The sequence below is a fragment of the Erinaceus europaeus genome, chromosome 12 (assembly GCF_950295315.1).
Source record: "Erinaceus europaeus chromosome 12, mEriEur2.1, whole genome shotgun sequence".
Classification (NCBI taxonomy): domain Eukaryota; kingdom Metazoa; phylum Chordata; class Mammalia; order Eulipotyphla; family Erinaceidae; genus Erinaceus; species Erinaceus europaeus.
Genome location: NC_080173.1, coordinates 64,396,352 through 64,419,552, shown reverse-complemented (window position 1 = coordinate 64,419,552; position 23,201 = coordinate 64,396,352). Strand labels below are relative to the sequence as shown.

The following is a 23,201-nucleotide window of genomic DNA, read 5'->3' as shown; positions in this document are numbered from 1 at the left end:
TTCACAGGCGGTGAAGCAGGTCTGCAGGTGTCTATCTTTCTCTCCCCCTCTCTGTCTTCCCCATCTTTCTCCATTTCTCTCTGTCCTGTCTGGCAACAATAACAACAATAATAACCACAACAATGATAAAAATAAGGGCAACAAAAAAGGAAAATAAATTAAAAAAATATTTTAAAAAAGAAAGATCACAAAAAAAGGAAGAACCTTGAAATGTGAACTGTACTTTTACAGTCCTTAAAGTAACTTGAAAAATTAAAAAAAAAAAAATTATAGGGCCGAGGAGATAGCACAGTGTCTTTGTCTTTCTTTCTTTCTTTCTTTCTCCTTTCTTTCTTTCTTTCTTTTTTATTTATTTATTTTCCCTTTTGTTGCCCTTGTTTTTCAAAGTTTCTTCTTTGATTTCCTTTTTCTTTTATTCATTCCCTTTTGCTGCCTTTATTTATTTTAAATTAAAAAAAATTAATTAATGTTTATTCCATTTTGTTGCTCTTGTTGTTTTATTGTTGTAGGTATTATTGTTGTCGTCGTTGTTGGATAGGACAGAGAGAAATGGAGAGAGGAGGGGAAGACAGAGAGGAGGAGAGAAAGACAGACACCTGCAGACCTGCTTCACCGCCTGTGAAGTGAACCTCCTGCAGGTGGGGAGGGGGCTTGAACCGGGATTCTTAGGCTGGTCCTTGCACTTTGTGCCATGTGCGAAAAAAATTTTGGGGGGGTGACCAGGTGGTGGCACACCTGGTTGAGCACATATATTACAATGTTCAAGGACCTGTGTTTAAGCCCCTGGTCCTCACTTGCAGGGGGAAAGCTTCACAAGTGGTGAAGCAGGGTTGCAGGTGACTGTCTCTCTCTCCTCTTATCTCCCCCTTCCCTCCTTTCTGGCTGTCTCTATCCAAAAAAAAGACTTTCATGCCTGTGACATCAAAGGTGCTAGGTTCAATCCCCAATGTCAACTTACTGCAAAAGATTATTTTTTTAAGTCTCTCTCTTTTTTCTTTATTTATTTATTTTAAAAAGATGTTATTTATTTATTAATATGGGGGTCAGAGCATTACTCAGGTACACATGATGCCGGGATAGAACTCAGAACCTCATGCTTGAGAATTTACCTCCTGGACCATTATTACTTTTAGGATTTATTCTTATTTATGTTTGAGAGAGAGAGAAGGAGGAGGAAGGGGAGGGCAGGGGAGGAGGGATTGAAAATAGAGAACCAGAGCATCACTCTGGCATATGTGGTGCCAGGGACTGAATTTACCACATGCTCGAGAGCCCAGTGGCTTATCCACTGTGCCACCCCCCGCGCCACAATGAGAGATTGCAGCTCTCTTCATTGAAGAGGCCCCCTCCCCCTGCCCTTGCTTGAAGAATCAGGGACATCTTCAGTCACTGGTCTACAGCCAGATGTGCTGGGGGTTTCTGGTTCCTTGGTATTTGTGACAAATAAGAGGAAGACAACCCAGTCCTTCCTTCCTTCCTTCCTTCCTTCCTTCCTTCCTTCCTTCCTTCCTTCCTTCCTTCCTTCCTTCCACCTTTTCACCAGAGCACTGCTCAGCTGTGGCTTCTGGTGGTGTGGGAGATTCAACCTGGGTCCTTTGGAGCCTCAGGCATGAGATTTTGCAGAGTCATTATGCTCTCTCTCCAGCTCTGTTCTTTAGTTTAGAGTGAAATAAAGAGTGAGAAAGGGAGAGGACACAGACAGACAGACAGGAGATGCACCAGTGCACCATTCTACCTTCCATGGAGTCCCCCTGTGCCACCCAGCTGTTCTTTAAGGCTCAGCTCAGCTGTCCTCTCCTGCAGGAAGCCCTTCCTGACTGCCAGTCCAGGTCAGGTACCTCTTGAGCAGGGAGGCCAGCCGAGACCCCCCAAATGCCTGAAGGGCTCTTAGGTGGATGTAGGCATCCTTCATTCTTTACTTCTTGGCCTGTATGGTTATTGGATATTTGGAGGGCTAGCTAGCTAGCCAGGCCAACTCTCTACCACTTAGGGGATGACTCCTTTTGGCCTCTGGCCACAGGTTTTTCTTCTTCAAATTCCACTGATGGGTGTCTCAGGCCCAGGTCCTAGTCTAGCTGGCTTCTGGCCACAGGTTTTACTGCTAATTCCAATGGAGAGTGGTAAAGCCAGGTTTTGGCTATTACAAATTGTGCTGCCAAGAACATATGTGTACACAGATCTTTTTGGATGGATGTGTTGGGTTCCTTAGGATATATCCCCAGGAGAGGAATTGCAGGGTCATAGGGTAGGTCCATTTCTAGCCTTCTAAGAGTTCTCCAGACTGTTCTTGGAGCATTTTTTCATGTGTTTCTTGGCCTTTTGGATCTCTTCTGTGGTGAATATTCTGTCCATGTCCTCTCCCCATTTTTCGATGGGGTTATTTGTTGTCTTGTTGAGTTTGGCAAGCTCTTTATATATATGTTGGTTATTAAACTCTTGTCTGATGTATGGCATGTAAAGATCTTCTCCCATTCTGTGAGGGGTCTCTTGGTTTGGGTAGTGGTTTCTTTTGCTGTACAGAAGCTTTTTAATTTGATGTAGTCCCATAGGTTTATACTTGCCTTAGTGATGTTGTAGGTTTGGAGGTGTCTGTCCTCTTTTAAAATATTTTACTTATTTATTAATTAGAAAGATAGGAGAGAATGAGAGTAAGACATCACTGGGACATGTGCTTTGTCTATTCCTACAGGACTTTACTGGAAGAGAGAAAAGCATATAGGAAGGTACCTACTGTGTTTGCCTACACTGCGTTTCTAAGAACCTAGGAAGGTTCTAATCAATATTTGAGATTGTTCTTGTCCTCCTACCTCTCAGTTTTTCCTGCAAAGGCCTTTTTTATTTTTCCTCTAGAGCAGGAGGCAGGCATAACTCTCAGGGACCCACAATCCAGTGGAACGGTCTGAGCAACATCCCTGGTTTGAAGAAACCCCAACAGAGCATTTCTGTATCTGACATTTAGATCACAGGATACAGTTTAAGAACACGGCGCGCTTTATAAGTGCCAGAGCTTTTGGCTTTAGGTTGTAGCTTATGCCATCTAACTTCTCACGGTTTTTCTTTCGAATGGCCCCCAAGCTCTGCCAATTGGTCCAAATAGGGGCGTGTCCGGATGTTCCGGGCAAGCTCCGTTGTCTTTAGAGAATCTTAAATTTCGCTGTCGTCTGATTGGCTGTTCTGCTACCACATGTTAATTGAGAGCTTGCACTAGATTTAGAAACTCTGGAGCATTTAAAACAGACTGTACAGCTTTGATAATGAAAAAACTCTTCAGAAAATTTATAGTAAATGAAATTGAACCTTTTAAAAAGGTCTTGGGGAAAAGTGACATAAGGAAAAAAATATCAAGAAAAACTCACCATTACTTGTATGTATGTGAATTTTGTCTACCTCCGAAGTGCAAAGGAGCTCAAACTAAGACTATACTTTCAGGGATCATTTCTATAGTACGTTACTAGAGAAGTTCCTCTGATCGTGTAGGGCACCCGAAACCACGAGGAGGAGGCACAGCGTTCTCTCCTGAGCGTGAAGCCAGCTCTAGGTGTTGCTTTTGCAACTGCCTTTTGCTATTGATGATCGTTCTTCTCTTCCTTTGGGGGAGAAGAGGGAGAGAACGCAATCTGAGTGGTTTCCTTCAATCTGTCACCAAAAATAGCTGTTTTGTTTTTATTTTTTGGCTTTTATTTTCTTCTAAATGGTGATATTCTAGTAATTGAGGTTCTAGGTTTTACTGGTTAGCAGTTGTCATGACACAGTATGTCTGTTGGCAAGACTGTTCTATTATAAAGGTATATCGCTGTGGCATATGTCGTGTTCTGTCATATGTGTATTCAACCAAATATTACATATTGTACCAGTATATATGTAAAGTATTATTCTATTCTAGACAATGTTGTCATGTTTTCTAATGATCTTCTTGTACATCAGATAGCAAGATAGGTTAAAAGATTTTGGTTGTAAAGCCATTTAAAGTGGTAATGCCAAGCTATTTTTCAAATATATACAAGTCTTTCAGGTAAGTTTGTTGTATCACTGAGTTACCACCTCAAGTACTCAATTATTTTTATTTTTTATTATTTATGCTTAGTATTTTTATTTATTATTGATGTATTAAAATTGAGAGGAACCTGCAGCCCAGCTTTACCAGTCCTGAAGCTTTCCCCCTGTAGTTTTTAACCAGGTGCACCACTACCTTACCCCTTCAATTACCTTTTAAATTTTATTTACTTGTGGGAGTTGGGTGGTAGAGCCGCGTGTTAAGCTCAAGGGCCTGCATAAGGATCTTGGTTTGAGGCCCTGGCTTCCCACCTGCAGGGGAGTCACTTCACAGGTGATGAAGCAGGTCTGCAGGTGTCTATCTTTACCCCCTCTGCCTCCCCTTCCTCTCCATTTCTCTCTGTCCAATCCAATAACAAGGACATCAATAACAACAACAATAAAACAAGGGCAACAAAAGGGAATAAATAAATAAATATTAAAAAATTATTTACTTATTTTTATGTGCAGGAGACCAAAGCACTGCTCAGCTCCTGACAATTTGTGCCAGCAATTGAACCTGGGGCTTCAGGCTTCAGTCCTATGGTCTGACTTTGCACACCCCTACCTTCTTTGTAGTAGTGATATAGGAAAAATAGTGAGGGAGGAAACATGGTATGTGGGACAATGAATAGTGTTGGACTTTCAAGTATAGGGTCCTGAGTTTGATCCTTGGTATTACATGTGTCAGAGTGATGCTCTGGTTCTCCCCCTCCCACAAATAAATACATTAATAAATATTTAAAAAATAAAAGAAGAAGAAGAGAGAAAAGAGGAAGAAAGTACTAGGGGAGATGGGATGAGGTTGAGAGGGCATTGAGGACCCATTTGGTGGAGGAAGACCAGTTGATAATGGGAGTGGGAAGCAGACATCTATCACTCATGTGATAATTATCTTGTAAATCATTATTTCCTAAATGATTTGACTACTAACAAAAATGAGAGTACTATATGGACGTGCTAAGGCTATCTCAGTCAGTATTCAAGACCCTTAAAGAAAGATAGGATTAATTACAAAGACAGGGCTAGGCCGAATCCTTACACAAGTGGTTCAGTTTTACTCACAATCTCAGTGTCTATATATGCTTAATAACCAATAACATACATTGTTAGTGAATAAAACATGCATTTTGTTCTCAGTATTCGTCGGGTACATCTTAGGTATGTTATATCATAATTTTTATTAACTAGTGGACCAAAAAGTCCTTATTGTCTACTGACCCATCTAGAGAGCATTCCCTACATGCCCCAGTGAGGTTGTTTATGACTCAGAGCCCTGCTACTGAGTCACTTTCTTCATTCAGCTTTAGCTGAGGTCTTGACTCAAGAACTTAAGCCGCTACATGGAGGCATTTTTGTTATTTCCTCCTTGTGAATCTATCTGCTTTATCTCAAGAAATTTCTTGATACTCACAGTGATTCTGGAATTTGCTTTGCAGGGATTTATGTTGATGCAGTTAACTCCCTGGGCCAGACATCACTTTTTGTTGCAGCATTACTAGGCCTTACAAAATTAGTTGATGTTCTGGTGGATTATGGATCAGATCCAAATCAGTAAGTATAATAATATTAGTACTTAGAAAATAAATATTATTCATTAAAATGAATTGAAGCATTTGTATAACAATATGACAAGATATTATAAGAAAAACAACTTTTCTAACTTGTACTATGAAAGACAGTATGTTGGGACCAGGTGATAGTGCACCTGGTTGAGTGCATGTGATACAGTGTACAAGGACCCAGGTTCCAGCCCCCAGTCCCTACTTGCAGGAGGAAAGCTTGGCAAGCGGTGAAGCAGTGTTGCTGGTGTCTCTCCCTCTCTATCTCCCCCTCCCCAGTTTCTGGCTGTCTCTATCCAATAAATAAATATAATTTAAAAAATGAAATACAGCAATCGTTAGGAGAGGCAGAACTGAGACCTCGCTCTTGACTTATCGTGTGATGGATTCTGGATTTTAATGGGGGGAAAGGTGTGGAAAAGGCCAAGTTTCCAAACTGTCAAGCTACCGGTTCTTTGCGCCCCTCTCTGCCGTCTGACCTGCGGCACTGCCAGGGTATATATCCCTTTTTTCAACTCCACAACAGCCTCTTTAAACTGTTTAAATGAGAATGTCCTTGGCTCAGAGAGTACTACTCACCTGGCTTTTCACATTACTCTTCTTGATCATGTTGGTGTTGAAACTGGACGAGAAGGCACCTTGGAACTGGTTTCTCATATTTTTTCCAGTCTGGATATTTGATGCTGTCCTTCTTGTTATGCGATTGTGAAAATGGCTGGGCGATGTAAGTCTGACTTTGACCCTTGACATAGATCCCACAATATTAAAAAAAAAAAATCCTGGTACCTCATTGCAATGTTACTGAAATTAGCCTTCTGCCTTGCACTCTGTGCTAAGCTGGAACAATTCACTACCATGAATCTGTCCTATGTCTTCATTCTGTTATGGGCCTTACTGGCTGGGGCTTTGACAGAGCTTGAATATAATGTCTTTTTTGTGAGAGACAGACTTTGCAGGACATCATCTTATTTTATTGCTATTCAGCAAGCTATCACTAAAATGTTTTGAATCACTGCAAGCTTGAAGAATACCAGAGAACTGAGAAAAATACCAAATGTAGTTTTATATTGCTACCATAAAATATAGTCTCGGTGAATCATGGACATTTAGTCGATCTAAAGCTTAATTATTTAGTGTTTGCATTATTACTATCTTTAATATCCCTATGTGTTGGGCTGAGCTTCACTGACGGGAGACAGACGACCAGGGACTCATGGTTGAGCTGTACGCAGTATCATGCAGGACGCAGCACAATCTATACCAAGCTAGACTAAACTAACAACTAACTAAAATGAACAATGTTGTCTTTATATATACTTCCCAAGTAGGGTGTGAACAGGATGTGATGCAGAGAGGGTGGAGAGAAAAGTGACTGGTGAAAATCAGGGTGTGACAAGGAGAGGATCAGGGTGTGACAAGGAGAGGGGGTGGAGCAGGTGAGAATTCTACCACTAAACCACCAATGCCCTGGAGGGAAGGTGGTGCTTTATGTAAATGTAAAAGTGATTTATGTAAATAGATGGCAGTGGTTATGTAAATAGAATACAGTGGTTATGTAAATAGAATGCAGTGTTAAGCAGGAGGGATTTAAACCAAATGAAACAGAAGGGGTTTTTAAAAGCAGAATTAGAAGATACCAACACCTATGTAAATAAAGTATGTTCCGGAAAAACTTTAAAAACAATGAAATACAGTATATTGAAATATAGTTTCAGCTGCTAATAAAAATTTCACGAGTATTTTTACCTAGTCCTATGAATAAACTAAGTGAAGCTTTATTATTCATGAATCAGTGACTTTTTGCATCACTGGGTTATAATTATTTATTCACACATTTTTTTGAATTATTTATTTTCCTTTCTGTTGCCCTGGTTTTTTATTGTTGTAGTTATTTTTCCCCCTTTTGTTGCCCTTGTTGTTGTAGCCTTGTTGTGGTTATTATTGTTGTTGTTGGTATTGTTTATTGTTGGATAGGACAGAGAAAAATGGAGAGAGATGGGGAAGACGGGGGGGGGGGGAGAGGGAAAGGAAAAGATAGACACCTGCAGACCTGCTTCACTGCCTGTGAAGCCACTCCCCTGCAGGTGGGGAGTCCCGGGCTCAAACTGAGATCCTTAGGCCGGTCCTTGCACTTTGTGCCACGGGTTGTTGTAGTTATTATTGTTGTTGTTATTGATGTCGTCATTGTTAGATAGGACAGAGAGAAATGGAGAGAGGAGGGGAAGACAGAGAGGGGGAGAGAAAGATAGACACCTGCAGACCTGCTTCACAGCCTGTGAAGCAACTCCTCTGCAGGTGGGGAGCTGAGGGCTCGAACCGGGATCCTTACACTGGTCCTTATGCTTCGCACCACATGTGCTTAACTCACTGCACTACGGCTGACTCCCATTTCACACATTTTAACATATCCTACAGTCAAGTTGTTCACAATCAATTTGTTTTCATCAGTTGTAAGATATTTGATGTTAGTATGTCTAGATAACTTTTGCCTGACTCTTCTAGTTGTGGTTAAATACATTAAATTATTTTATTTATTTTACCAGAGCATTGCTCTACTGTGGCTTTTGGTAGTACTGGTAATTAAACTTTGGACTTTTAGAGCCCAGGGCATGAAAGTTTTTTGCATTAGAATTATACTATTCCCCTGACTCCACTTAACCCCCCCCAACACACACCTCTCTCTTATAAGACAGAGAGAAATTGAGTGGGGAGAAAGAGAGAAGAAGAGAGAGGGAAAGAAAAAGAGAGACATTTGCAGCTTTGCTTGGAGCTTCTAAGTCAGAGATGAGCAATTCTCTGGTCTTTATTTCCTTAAATTTTAAAAAAATCTTTATTTATTGGATAGACACAGTCAGAAATTGAGAGGGTAGAGGTGAGAGGGAGAGAGACACCTGCAGCACTGCTTCACCACTCATGAAGCTTTCCCCCTGCAGGTGGGGACCAGGGAGTCCAACCTGGGTCTTTGAGCACTGTAATATGTACGCTCAACCAGGTGCACCACCACCCGGCCCCTTCATCTTTCTTTCTTTTTAAAAAATATTTATTTATTCTCTTTCGTTGACATTGTTGTTTTATTATTGTTGTTACTGATGTCGTTGTTGGATAGAACAGAGAGAAATGGAGAGAGGAAGGGAAGACAGAGGGGGAGAGAAAGATAGACACCTGAAGACCTGTTTCACTACTTGTGAAGCGACTCCCCTGCAGGTGGGGAGTCGGGGCCTCAAACCGGGATCCTTTCGCCCAGTCCTTGGGCTTAACACACTGCGCTACCGCCCAACTCCCCCCTTTTCTTTCTTATAAACATAAATATAGCTTAAACAAACAGCAGCCCAAGAATCTGCAGACTAGCACTGCATGTTCCAGAGTAATGCTCTGGTTTTCTTTCAAAGCAGTCAAAGAAGGGTGGGGCGGTAGGTAGCCCATTGCGTTAAGCCCACATAGTATGAAGTGCAGGTACCCGAGCAAGGATCCTGGTTTGAGCCCCCAGTCCCCACCTGCAAGAGGGCTCGCTTCACAAGCTGTGAAGTAGGGCTACAAGTGTCTCCCTTTCTCTGTCCTTCTCTGTCTTTCCCCATACCTCTCAATTTCTCTCTGACCTACCCAATTAAAATAAAAAAAATGGCCACAGGAACAGTGGATTCGTAGTGCAGGCACTGAGCCCCAGTGGTAACGCTGGGAGAAAAAACACACTCAAAGAGAGCATAACAGTGAAAAGGAGGCAAAAGTGAGTGAGATCAAAGAGAGAAGAGAGAAAACCTGCAGGACTATTTAATTGAGATCCTGTTTGTTTAATAACAGAAAAATATTGCTTCTGGGGTTATCATTGGGCCTCGGTGACTGTGTAATGAGTCCACCACTCCTGGTGGCTATTTTTTTCTTTTTTTTAAAAATTATTATTTGATTGATCCCCCCCCCCAGGGTTATTACTGGGGCTCAGTGCCTACATGACAAATTTATTACTCCATTTTCCCCTTCCCTTCATCTCTTTCTTTTTTCTTTTCCTTTTTATTTGATAAGAGAGAAAAATTAAGAGTGGAGGGGATGTAGGGAGGAAGATCGACACCTGTAGCACTGCTTCACCACTTGTGAAACTTCCCTCCTGCAGGTGGGGATTGGGAGCTTGGAACGCAGTTCCTTGCACATGGTAATGTGTACACTCAACTGGGTGTACCACTACTTGGCCCCACTAAAAAAAAAAAAAATGGGCAGGGTTAAGTAGGGTAATGGCTCTACAAAGAGACTATCATGCCTGAGGCTTTTAAGTCCCAGATTCAATCTCCCATACCACCATACCCAGAGCTGATCAGTGCTCTGGTAAAAAAAAAAAATTAATAACGTAAATAAAGTTCATCTCCTCATGCCTCAGATAGTTTGACTTTACTGATACGATTATGAGCCTGTCCCATAGAATTTGGGAGACATTCTCATATAAGGGTGATGGTCTTTGCTTCACCAATCTTATTTACCCCAGGGTGCTACAGACATAATTGTTCAGGACAACCAGTGGTGGGGGTGGAGGTGGGGAGAAAAGGTCTGGATTTGGAATAAGACTCAGACATGGATATACATGCAGCTAGCTCATACAGCTGTACCTGTCTACTTCTTGGTCTGAAATGGTAACTTTTTTAAAATTAAAAATTATTTGATAGGACAGAGAAATTGAGAGAGGGTGGAGATAGACCTGAAGTACTGCTTTATTCATCAAGCTTCCCCCCTGCACATGGGGACTGGGGTCTTGAACCAAGGTCCTTGCACATAGTGCACTTAACAAAATGTGCCACCACCCAGATCCCTTCTATAAATTGGAAAATGATAGCACCTTGAAGGGTTGAGGTCAGGATGGTGGAAGGAATGTGTATGAAGCTGTTGCTGACACAGGTGTCATGACCTTCTCACCAGAGGTTGCCTTTGTAGAAAGAACCAGGTGTTACCCATTGGTTCCCACCCCCATCCTCCACAGGGTGGAAGGCAAGAGTATTGCTAGCTTGGGGAGATAGCATAAGGGTTATGCAAAAGATCTTCATGCCTGAGGCATGAAACATCCCGGGTTCAATTCCTAGCACCATCACAAGCCAGGGCTGAACAGTGTTCTGGTTAAAGTAAAAGAAGAGAAATAGGGCCAGGTGGTGGTGCACCTAGTTAAACACACACTACAGTGCACAAAGATCCAGGTTCAAGCCCCTGGTCCTCACCTGCAATGGGGAAGCTTCACGAGTGGTAAAGCTATGCTGCAGGTGTCTCTCTGTCTCTGCCCTTATCTTCCCTTCCCTCCCGGTTTCTGGCTGTTTCTATCCAATACATAAATAAAGATAATAAAATATTTATGGAGAAGAAGAAGAGTATTTCCGTGGACACTTAACTGTTCCTCTCTCTCTAGCCGCTGCTTTGATGGAAGCACCCCTGTCCATGCAGCAGCATTTTCAGGCAATCAGTGGGTCCTGAGCAAACTGCTGGCTGCAGGGGGTGACCTCCGACTCCATGATGAGAAGGGCCGGAACCCACAGACCTGGGCCGTGGCAGCAGGAAAGGAGCGCAGCACTGGGGTAAGTGTGGGTGCTTATCCCCTCTGAGGCAAAGCAGAGGAGTGGGAGTCAGAGCAGAATCTCGTCCTGGGGTCACAGGACTTGGAGTGACCTCTCCATTAGCACTAGCACACATAACTGGTTTGAAACAAGTTAACCAGCCATAGAACCCCAGGGAACTTTAGTAGTCATACATACAAACAGGGAGTGAAACCTGTTAATTGTGATCCTTATCTAGCATTTACCAGCTAAATTGGTTGCATATTTATCATTAAATTTGCACAACAACCTTGTTCAAAGGTAGATCCTTTTACTATCCCCATTTTATTTATATTTATTTTTTTTCTGTGTTTTTCTTTTTTTTTAATTTTTTTTTTTAATTTTTAAATTTTTTATTTAAGAAAGGATTAGTGAACAAAAGCATAAGGTAGGAGGGGTACAACTCCACACAATTCCCACCACCCAATCCCCATAACCCACCCCCTCCCATGGTAGCTTTCCCATTCTCTAGCCCTCTGGGAGCATGGACCCAGGGTCGTTGAGGGTTGCAGAAGGTAGAAGGTCTGGCTTCTGTAATTGCTTCCCCGCTGAACATGGGCGTTGACTGGTCGGTCCATACCCCCAGTCTGCCTCTCTCTTTCCCTAGTAGGTTGTGTCTCTGGGGAAGCTGAGCTCCAGGACACATTGGTGGGGTCTTCAATCCAGGGAAGCCTAGCCAGCATCCTGGTGGCATCTGGAACCTGGTGATTGAAAAGAGAGTTAACATATGAAGCCAAACAATTTGTTGAGCAATCATGGATCCCAAGCTTGGAATAGTGGAGAGGAAGTGTTAGGGAGGTACTCACTGCAAACTCTAGTGTAATCCTGCTTTCAGGTATATATTTTGCAGTAGTTTATGGATACGTGTGCACATAAGCTCTCTCTCACAGAAAATGGTGTATATCTAGGTTATGGGACTTTGTTAGAAAGTGAACTACCTGAGATGAAATTAGAGTGTACTATTAAAGGAAAGGTCTCACCCGAGTAATGAAGCTGAAGGGTTGTCATTCCACACGTGAAGTCTCTGGATACAGTCTGAGGTGAAGCATGTTGAGATGGCAATCGTTGCTTTGGTTAGGTTGTGACCGGCGGATGCAATATTATTTGGTTTGGATTGGGAGATGCATACGGGAAAGTGGACCCTATCCAAGGGTGCCAGGACTGGGGGAAGTAGGGGCTCTATAGTGAAGATGTGAGGTTCCTGCTGTCTTAGGGTTCAAAAAGACAATCAATAGTTAATATTATTATCACATTATTTGTTAATTGGGTTAACTTTGAAAAGTCCCTTTGTTATGGTTTGCTGTACAGTACCCAGTATCTTGTATATAGCTGTGCTATTGGAAGCTTCTAATCTACTTGGTCTAGGCTTTTGAGAGAGTCCGCATATCAAATACGTTGCCTATATATTAAAAAGATTCGGTTTGTCTTTTGAGAAACTTTGAGACATACAATTGATTTCCCCCTCTCATATTAATTAACTACTGATTTATATGTCTACATTTTGCTAAGAGTGTACATGAACACCATTCCCACCACCAAAGGACTGTGACCCATCCCTCCCGCCCACTCCCTTTTTATTTATAAAAAGGAAACACTGACAAAAACCATTGGATAAGAGGGGTACAACTTCACACAATTCCCACCACCAGAACTCTGTATCCCCTCCCCTCCCCTGATAGCTTTCCTATTCTTTATCCCTCTGAGAATATGGACCAAGGGACATTATGGGGTGCAGAAGGTGGAAGGTCTGGCTTCTGTAATTGCTTCACCGCTGAACATGGGCGTTGGCAGGTCGATCCATACTTTCAGCCTGTCTCTCTCTTTCCCTAGTGGGGCAGGGCTCTGGGGAAGCTGGGCTACAGTACACATTGGTGGGATCGTCTGCCCTGGGAAGCCCGGCTGGCATCATGTTAGTATCTGGAACCTGGTGGCTGAAAAAAGAGTTAACATATAGAGCCAAACAAATTGTTGACTAATCATGGACCTAACAGCTGGAATAGTTCAGATGAAGAGTTGGGGGGAGGGGAGGTCCTCCATTTTGTAGATAGTTAGTAGGGCTATTTTAGTTATATTCCAAAGAGCCTGTGACTATACTACTTTTTTTTTTTTTCCTGAGTCTGACATCTGATATGCAGGTGGATACAAGTTATTGTCTGGGGAGATGATGTTATGGCTGGAAAAAGGACCAGAAAGCTGCATCAGAGAAGAGAGTAGCTCCCTAATATGGGGAAGGGGTATAAATATTGTTGACTGTAAACCCCATTGATTTGTAAAGCCCATATTTAGCTTAGGAGCCTATGTGACCTCTGCATCCCTATAGATCTGAGCTCACATTCTGTGATCATGAGTAGGAACGTTCCAAGCTGCCCCAATTTCAGGACCTTTCTTCCTCAGGTGGAACATGCCCTTCAGAGGATGGAACATTCTCTACTGTGGTTGATCCACATTAGGGGGAAGTTCCTATGGGGGCCCACAAAGGGGTCTATTGTGTTGTTCCTGATAGAGATGACTGGTAACAATGGAGAGAGGGATCTACTTGAGGTCTAGGCCCGTTATGTCTGTTTGGGAATCTTAAGAATTTTTAAAATTCATTTATTTATTATTGGATAGAGACAGAGAGAAATTGAGAAGGGAGGGAGAGATAGAGAGGGAAAGAGACAGAGACACCTGCAACCCTACTTTACCACTTGTGAAGCTTTCCCCCTACAAGTGGGGTCCAGGGGATTGAACCCTGGTCCTTGCACATTGTTATGTGTGTGCTTAATCAAGTGCATTGCACATTGTTATGTGTGTGCTTAACCAAGTGCATCATTGCCTGGCCCCACTATCCACATTTTATAGAAGAGAAAACTGAGGCCCATTGGTATCAAGTGACTTGCCTGAGGCCACAGACTTGTAGGATTGATATGTTTTAAGTAAATAACACAAGACATGTAAAGTACAAAGGGTTGCAACAGCACCTCGCTTACGGAGAGAAGGAGCTGAACAGAGTACCCTTCCCTCCCATTTTTTTCCCCCTGCTTATTAGCTGTTGGGTTCTTGGGCAAGCAGTTTCAGTCCTCATGTCTCAGTTTCCTTGTTTGTTGAAGGGCACTTATCACCAAATCTTTTTGAAAATATTCTATAGTTTTAGAAAATCACTTGGGCCCTCTTCTTTACACAGACTTCTGGGGAGTGGGGGACTCCTCTGTTCCTGCTGAAGCTGGGGTGGCTATTTGCTGTGCTAGAACTGAGCATCTTCCTTGGTGTATTGCAGATGCTGGAGTTCATGCAGCGCTGTGCCTCACACATGCAGGCCATCATTCAGGGTTTCTCCTTTGACCTTCTGAAGAAGATTGACTCTCCTCAACGATTCATCAGCAGCCAGCCTCGGTTTGGGGGCCTTATGCAGGGGTGAGTGCTACTTGGAGCAGACCCTAGTTTGTCTTGTGGGAGCCCTAGCATGGGCCACCACAATGCCCTACGTCAGGTCTCTGCAACACCTGGCCTACCTAAAGGGGTGAGTTTGGGATGGAGAGAACATGGTGGGTGGATAGCATAATGGTAATGCAAAGTGACTCTCATGTCTGAGGCTGCAAAGTCCCAGGTTCAATCCCACACACCAATATAAGCCAGAGCTCAGCAGTGCTCTGGTGTAGGAGAGAAAGAGTGAAAGAGAGAGAACACATGGCCTCTGAGAGAGGATGCCCAAAGAAGCAATTTCTGCTGCCTATGGATTCTCAATTTATGTATCGTTTAGGTGGTTTTAGGTAGGAATTAGAGAATTGCAGCCTGAACAAAGCCACAAAAAGTAGACCCCAGGCTTCTTTAAAGATCTCTTATTATTAATTTTTTTTGGAGGGTGGAGCTAGGGAGATAGCACAATGGTTATGCAAAATACTTTCCTTTTTTAAAATTTTAAAAAATACTTTATTTATTTTCCTTTTTGTTGCCCTTGTTGTTTTTTTGTTGTTATAGTTATTATTGTTGTTATTGATGTCATTGTTTTGGATAGGACAGAGAGAAATGGAGAGGGGAGGGGAAGACAGAGGGGAAGAGAAAGGCAGATACCTGCAGACCTGCTTCACCGTCTGTGAAGCAACCCCCCTGCAGGTGGGGAGCCGGGGGCTCGAACCAGGATCCTTATGCTGCTCCTTGCATTTTGCGCCAGGTGCACTTAACCCACTGCGTTACCGCCCAACTCCTTGTGAAAGACTTTCATGCCTGAGGCTCAAAGTTTTCAGATTCAGTCTCCAGAGCCACCATCAATCAGACCTGAGCAGTGCTCTAGTTAAATAAATAAACAAATATCTGTTTATTTATTAACATGTTAAACACACACACACACACACACACACACACACACCACTAGAGCATCACTCTGGCATATGCAACACTGAGGATCAGATTCAGGACCTCAAGCTTTTAAGTCGAACAGTTGCTAGTGTACCACCTCCCAGGCCACCACTGGAGCTTTTTGAGAGTGAAAGGGACATTATCAGCAATTGTGCCAGGATACCAGCTGTGAATTGGTTTATCTACTTTAATTCATACTACAATACTGTGGCTGAAAATGGGGAATGGACAGCCTGTCACAATTGAATTGCTGGGGGGGTGGAGGAGTAGAGTCCAAAAGTACTTCTGAAAGCACTCACATCCATTCATGAATAATGAGCACATGGCATTAGGTATACATCATCACCCACACAATTGCCACAGAGGGGGAAATGGTTCCAGCAGCAGCAGAATTTTTTTTTTCTGCTTTAGTCTCAGTCTAAGCTACTCACTCAACAAGCATTAAATACTTACTCTACACATGACACTGTGTTGGGAGGGAACCAAAGAAATAGAAGGCATGCTTACAAAATGTCTTCAGTTAATAGGGGAGGGGGAAGGCTGTCTGCAGGTGTTTTGAGTGTGGTAAGTGAGGCGAACAGTGACTGGAATGAGCAAAATCCAGATGTTTCCTGGTGCCATTTTTGACACCAAACCAATAAACGTTTCTTTCTGCCATTTTTTTCTTAACTTTAAAATGAGAACGTTAGACAAAGTTAGATAAAATATACTTAATGATTTTTTTCAACTTTGCCAAGTTGTATCTGCTACCTATTGCTGCATAATGACTTATCTGCCACCCCCAAACTTAAGCAGTTTCACACATCAGTAAACTTTTAATCTCACATACATTCTGTGGGTCAGATGGGTCAGAATCAAGGAATGACATAGCTGGGTACTTCGAGTTCAGGTTTTCTCATGGAACTTCAGTCAAGTTGTCAACTGGAGCTACAACATCTAAAGGTTTGACTGGAGTTGGAGCGTCCAGTCCTAAGATGCACACTCACGTACCTGGCAAATTGGTGCAGGGTGTCAGATCCTTTCATATGGCTAGGTAAGTATCCTTCCAATACTGTGCTTGACTTTCCCCAGAACAAGTGATCTAAGATAGATCATGGCAGCCCAGGGAGTCAGGTGGTAGTGCAGTGGATTAAGCACAGGTGGCACAAAGCACAAAGATATAAGGCATCCTGGCATAAGGATCCCGGTTCGAGCCCCTGACTCCCCACCTGCAGGGGAGTCACTTCACAGGCAGTGAAGCAGGTCTGCAGGTGTCTATCTTTCTCTCCCCCTCTCTGTCTTCCCCTCCTCTCTCCATTTCTCTGTCCTATCTAACAACAACAATAATAACTACAACAATAAAACAAGGGCAACAAAAGGGAATAAATAAATATATGTTTTTTAAAAAGAACAGCTCAGATGGAACTGGCCTTGAAAAACACACTGTCGTTTCTGCAGTTTTCTGTTGGGTTAATAGTTAGTCCTTTCTGTGAGGAATACACAAAGGCATGAATACCAGAACATGGGAATCAATAGTTCTGTGATAAAATGTCAACTAGTACAGATAAAAACCAATTACACATCTGAAAACTTGGTTCAGCAATATTACTTTGGATAGAGTGGTTAATCTTTATCCTTTCTGTCTTTTCAATCTTTCTAGAAGTCCCAATGGTTCTCCTATCCGACCACTTAAAGCTGGAGTGATTTCTGCTCAAAATATCTACAGCTTTGGTTTTGGGAAGGTAAGAGGCTTCCACTGACAGTTGTTTTTTTTTTTTTTTTTGTACAATGAAAAATAGTTTTAAAATTTATTTCTATTTATTGAAGGGGGAATATGAAAACAAGAGCATCATTCTGTCACATGCACTGCCAGGGACTGAACTCATGACCTGATAGTTCTAAACGCAACATTCTAGTCATTATACCACTTCCTGGGCCCCAAACAGCCAGTGTTTGTAGGGGCACTGGCCCCATCTTCCTCAGCTTTGTCCAACACTTTCCATATCCTGTCCAAAGTGCTTATATATATATTATTTTTACCAGGACAGTCCTCAGCTCTGACTTACAGTGGTAGGGGGTGGGGATAAAAGGAGGGGTTTTGAACCTGGAGCCTCAGGTATGAGAGCTGTTTGCATAACCATTACACTATCTGCTCCACCCCAAAGTGCTTTCTTTCTTTCTTTTTTAATTATTGTTATTTTTATTATTTTCCCTTTTGTTGCCCTTGTTTTTTATTGTTGTAGTTTTAAAAAAATATTTATTTTTATTATGTATTCCCTTTTGTTGCCCTTGTTGTTTTATTGTTGTAGTTATTATTGATGTCGTTGTGTTGGATAGGACAGAGAGAAGTGGAGAGAGGAGGGAAAGACAGAGAAGGGGAGAGAAAGATAGACACCTGCAGATCTGCTTCACCACACTAGTAGAATGACCCCCCCACCTGCCGGTGGGGAGCTGAGAGCTTGAACCAGGATCCTTGTGGGGGTCCTTGTGCTTTGCACTATGTGCACTTAACCAGGTGCACCACCATCTGCCCCCCTCCCCCCTTTTTTTTTAACCAGAGCACTGCTCAGCTCTGGGTTATAGAGGTGTGGGGGATTGAACCTTGGACTTTGGAGCCTGAGGCATGAGAGTCTCTTTGCGTAGCCATTATACTATCTACCCTACTTAAGAGCACACAGGTGGGGCTCTGGGTTTATTCCATGGTGCCACATGGGAGCATGGTGAATACCACCAAAGGGAGCTACAGGATGGAGTGGTACTTTGCTATTTCTTCCTCCTCCCCTTTCTGTCTGCCTCTCCCTCTCTCCCTTTTTATTTCTAAGCATATAGAATAAAAGAATTGGCCCAAGGAGGTCACTTGTCAGTACTGCACATGCATGAGGCCCCTGACTCATAACCTGGTACCACAAAAAAGGAGGGGAGAGGAGGAAACAAATAAAAACCAAACAATAACAAACCTTTAAATTTTGTGAAAAACTAAGGGCAACAACGGGGGGGAAGCAAGAGAGCTGAAAGGGTGGAGGGGATCTGATAGACTGTGGTGAAAGGGGTTGGTACTTGGGTAGTTGTTGGTATGCTTCTAGTTCTGCTTCTGGGATCCCTTCTGTTACATTGCTTGAGGTTGTGGTCTATTTACATGGTCATTCTGTTACATTGGTTTGGTCTCACTCCCCCTGCCTCCGGGAGATTTTGGTTTAGTCCTTGCTAGTTCCCGCTTCTCCCCACCCCCTATTTTACATACTTCCTTGGTTCCTGACTCTTCTGCTGGAGGAGAGAGATGGAGGACAGAATTGTGTTGTGATTAGTTTGTTGTACTGGTCCCCGCTCGTCAATAAAGAAATACTGCTTCTCTGCTCAGCCATGAGTCCCTGGTCGTCTCTGTCTACCGCCAGTGAAGCTAGCCTGGCATACTAGCACCCTGAACTTTGACTGACATATGGCACAACAACGTGGGACCTAACCTGCCCATCCCCCAGATAAGTGAAGACGTTTGGCTACCTATCCACTATGGGCTGCTTTTCTACTTATGGAGAGGTTTCCAAAGGCCTCTGCCCTTTCTTCACGAGACAGTTTCTCTATCTCTGGAACATTTCGCTCTGGGCCACACTCTGGTTTTCACCCGCTGCCCGCCCGTAGGAGCCTGCTCTCCACCGCAGGGTGTTGGGCGCAGGTTCCCTCCATGCTGCTTGGCCGCTGGGGTCAGGAAGGCGGGCAGGGCTGCAGCCCATCCTGGCCCCTGCCCTGGGGCGCCTCAGCCTGCGCCTTCTGCACAGCTGGCCCGCCCGCCCTCCTGCTATGGTGTCTGGGCAGATCCCAGACTACCCGGAGACCGCAGGCTCCCTGACGGGACTGGGCCCCCTGGCTGAGATCCCCCAGCTCGGCTCTGACGGCAGAGGAGCTAGAATACGCAGACATCCATGCAGTGATCGCACCCCTGCAATTCTTGGAGGTGAAGTTGGGCAATAGGCCACCGCCAGACAACGCACCCCCCGAACAACTAAGACAGTACAGATAATTTGTGTTTAAAATGACATGTCTTCGTAACAAAAGTTTTTCTCCTTGTGTATTGAAGACCATGTTTATGTGTGTGTTTGAACTTTGGTAAACATTAACTTTAAGGTTAGAAATGTAACTTTAAGGCTATATTCTTACCAGGCAAAGTTAAATGAAAAAGGGTTTCAATATAATTCTCATAAAGGTAAAATTAACTTACATTTAAAGTCTGAGGTAAAAATTAGTTAAAAATCAATATATTTTGACTAATCTGGTCTAAAAAAACCTACGCACACCTAGGGTGTGTCTCCATCTTATACGGGTGTACAAAAGGTAAAAAAAAAAAAGACGTTTTTGATATGTAAAGCTCTCAAATACCTTCTCATTTAGCGGTAGAACCAGCCCAGGCGTAAGATAGATTGCACAATGGTTATGCTAATGATTCTCATGCCTGAGGCTCTAACAATGGTTCTTTGCCTTACCACATTTTATTGCGCTTAAATTGGTTAAGCAGCCTTAAAATGAAACGAGAAAGACCTTCCAAATTTATAAAGATACTTAAACCAATTATAATCTATCAGTTGTGGTAAATTTCTAACCTGCTACAAGTTTTGTTTCACAAGTAAGTGAATTGCAGCTGTCAAGTTCTCTACAGAAAAGTGGAATTCCAGCGGCTGACCTTCCTCATGCAACATTTCACCCCCTGGCATTTCTTCCGTGGACATCTGCTTTGGACTGGCACTTTTTTTTAAAATTTATTTCTTTATTGGGGAATTAATGTTTTACATTCAACAGTAAATACAATAGTTTGTACATACATAACATTCCCCAGTTTCCCATTTAACAATACAACACCCACTATGTCATTTATCATCCTTCATGAACCTGTATTCTCCCCACCCACCCACCACAGAGTCTTTTACTTTGGTGTAATACTCCAATTCCATTTCAGGTTCGACTTGTGTTTTCTCTTCTGATCTTGTTTTTCAACTTCTGCTTGAGAGTGAGATCATCCCGTATTCATCCTTCTGTTTCTGACTTATTTCACTCAACATGAATTTTTCAAGGTCCATCCAAGATTGGCTGAAAATGGTGAAGTCACCATTTTTTTCCTTTAATTTATTTCTTTATTGGGAATTAATGTTTTACATTCAACAGTAAATACAATAGTTTGTACATGCATAACATTCCCCAGTTTCCCATTTAACAATACAACCCCCACTATGTCATTTATCATCCTTCATGGACCTGTATACTCCCCACCCACCCACCCCAGAGTCTTTTACTTTGGTGCAATACGCCAATTCCATTTCAGGTTCGACTTGTGTTTTCTCTTCTTTTTTTTTTTTTATATTTTCTTCCTCCGAGGCCCCACCTGATGCTGGAGGGAAGATCTGGTGACTTTTTTTTTTAAATAATTTATTTCTTTATTGGGGAATTAATGTTTTACATTCAACAGTAAATACAATAGTTTGTACATGCATAACATTCCCCAGATTCCCATTTAACAATACAACCCCCACTGTGTCATTCATCATCTTTCATGGACCTGTATTCTCCCCACCCACCCACCCCAGAGTCTTTTACTTTGGTGTAATACTCCAATTCCATTTCAGGTTCGACTTGTGTTTTCTCTTCTGATCTTGTTTTTCAACTTCTGCTTGAGAGTGAGATCATCCCATATTCATCCTTCTGTTTCTGACTTATTTCACTAAATATGATTTTTTCAGGGTCCATCCAAGATCGGCTAAAAAAGGTAAAGTCACCATTTTTTACAGCTGAGTAGTATTCCATTGTGTATATATACCACAACTTGCTCAGCCACTCATCTGTTGTTGGACACCTGGGTTGCTTCCAGGTTATGGCTATTACAAATTGTGCTGCCAAGAACATATGTGTACACAGATCTTTTTGGATGGATGTGTTGGGTTCCTTAGGATATATCCCCAGGAGAGGAATTGCAGGGTCATAGGGTAGGTCCATTTCTAGCCTTCTGAGAGTTTTACAGACTGTTCTCCACAGAGGTTGGACCAATTGACATTCCCACCAGCAGTGCGGGAGGGTTCCTTTGACCCCACACCCTCTCCAGCATTTGTTGCTGTTACCTTTTCTGATGTATGACATTCTCACAGGAGTGAAGTGGTATCTCATTGTTGTCTTTCTTTGCATTTCTCTGACAATCAGAGACTTGGAGCATTTTTTCATGTGTTTCTTGGCCTTTTGGATCTCTTCTGTGGTGAATATTCTGTCCAAGTCCTCCCCCCATTTTTTTTTTTATTTAAGAAAGGATTAATTAACAAAACCATAGGGTAGGAGGGGTACAACTCCACACAATTTCCACCACCCAATGTCCATATCCCACCCCCCACCCCCTCCCCCGATAGCTTTCCCATTCTCTATCCCTCTGGGAGCATGGACCCAGGGTCATTGTGGGTTGCAGAAGGTAGAAGGTCTGGCTTCTGTAATTGCTTCCCCGCTGAACATGGGCGTTGACTGGTCGGTCCATACTCCCAGTCTGCCTCTCTCTTTCCCTAGTAGTGTGGGTCTCTGGGGAAATGGAGCTCCAGGACATATTGGTGGGGTCTTCATCCAGGGAAGTCTAGCTGGCATCCTGATGACACCTGGAACCTGGTGACTGAAAAGAGAGTTAACATACAAAGCCAAACAAATTGTTGAGCAATCATGGACCCAAAGCTTGGAAAAGTGGAGAGGAAGTATTTTTGGATGGGGTTATTTGTTGTCTTGTTGTTGAGTCTGGCAAGCTCTTTATATATGTTGGTTATTAAACTCTTATCTGATGTATGGCATGTAAAGATCTTCTCCCATTCTGTGAGGGGTCTTTTGGTTTGGGTAGTGGTTTCTTTTGCTGTGAAGAAGCTTTTTAATTTGATGTAGTCCCATAGGTTTATACTTGCCTTAGTCTTCTTTGTAATTGGATTTGTTTCATTACAGATATCTTTAAAATTTATGCGGAAAAGAGTTCTGCCAATATTTTTCTCTAAGTATTTTATAGTTTGTGGTCTAACATCCAAGTCCTTGATCCACTTGGAATTTACTTTTGTATTTGGTGAAATACAGTGATTCAGTTTCATTCTTCTGCATGTTTCAACCCATTGTTTCCAACACCATTTGTTGAAGAGACTCTGCTTTTCCCATTTAATAGTCTGGGCCCCTTTGTCAAAGATTAGATGTCCATAGGTGTAGGGGCTTGCTTCTGGGCTCTCAGTTCTATTCCACTGGTCAGTGTGTCTGTTCATGTTCCAGTACCAAGCAGTTTTTATGACAATGGCCCTATAATACAGTTTGAGATCTGGGAGTGTGATGCCTCCAGTTCTGTTCTTTTTTCTCAAGATTGTTTTGGCAATTCTAGGTCTTTTCTGGTTCCAGATAAACATTTGTAGCATTTTTTCTATTCTCCTAAAAAATGTGCTTGGGATCCTGATGGGGATAGCATTAAATTTGTAGATGGCTCTGGGTAATATATATATATATATATTTTTTTTAATTTTTTAAAAAATATTTTATTTTATTTATTTATTCCCTTTTTTTGCCCTTGTTTTATTGTTGTAGTTATTATTGTTGTCGTTGTTGGATAGGGCAGAGAGAAACAGAGAGAGGAGGGGAAGACAGAGAGGGGGAGAGAAAGATAGACACCTGCAGACCTGCTTCACCGCCTGTGAAGCGACTCCCCTGCAGGTGGGGAGCCGGGGTTCGAACCGGGATCCTTATGCCGGTCCTT

At 42.6% G+C, this 23,201-nt stretch overlaps 1 protein-coding gene, 1 non-coding gene and 1 pseudogene across 2 annotated transcripts in view; all 3 read left to right on the top strand.

Moving 5' to 3' along the window:
• Positions 1-23,201, top strand: part of TEX14 (testis expressed 14, intercellular bridge forming factor) — a 134,604-nt gene that overhangs the window by 14,162 nt on the left and 97,241 nt on the right. The window contains exons 2-5 of the mRNA XM_060203834.1: positions 5,472-5,586; positions 10,972-11,137; positions 14,412-14,548; positions 17,130-17,211. Of these exons, the coding sequence (XP_060059817.1) occupies positions 5,472-5,586; positions 10,972-11,137; positions 14,412-14,548; positions 17,130-17,211 (500 nt within the window). The remainder of the gene's footprint in view (positions 1-5,471; positions 5,587-10,971; positions 11,138-14,411; positions 14,549-17,129; positions 17,212-23,201) is intronic.
• On the top strand, positions 3,414-3,626 carry LOC132542190 (small nucleolar RNA U3). The gene has a single exon (XR_009553303.1). It is a non-coding gene; the product is annotated as a small nucleolar RNA U3 (small nucleolar RNA).
• Positions 5,990-6,602, top strand: LOC103125355 (transmembrane protein 60-like; annotated as a pseudogene).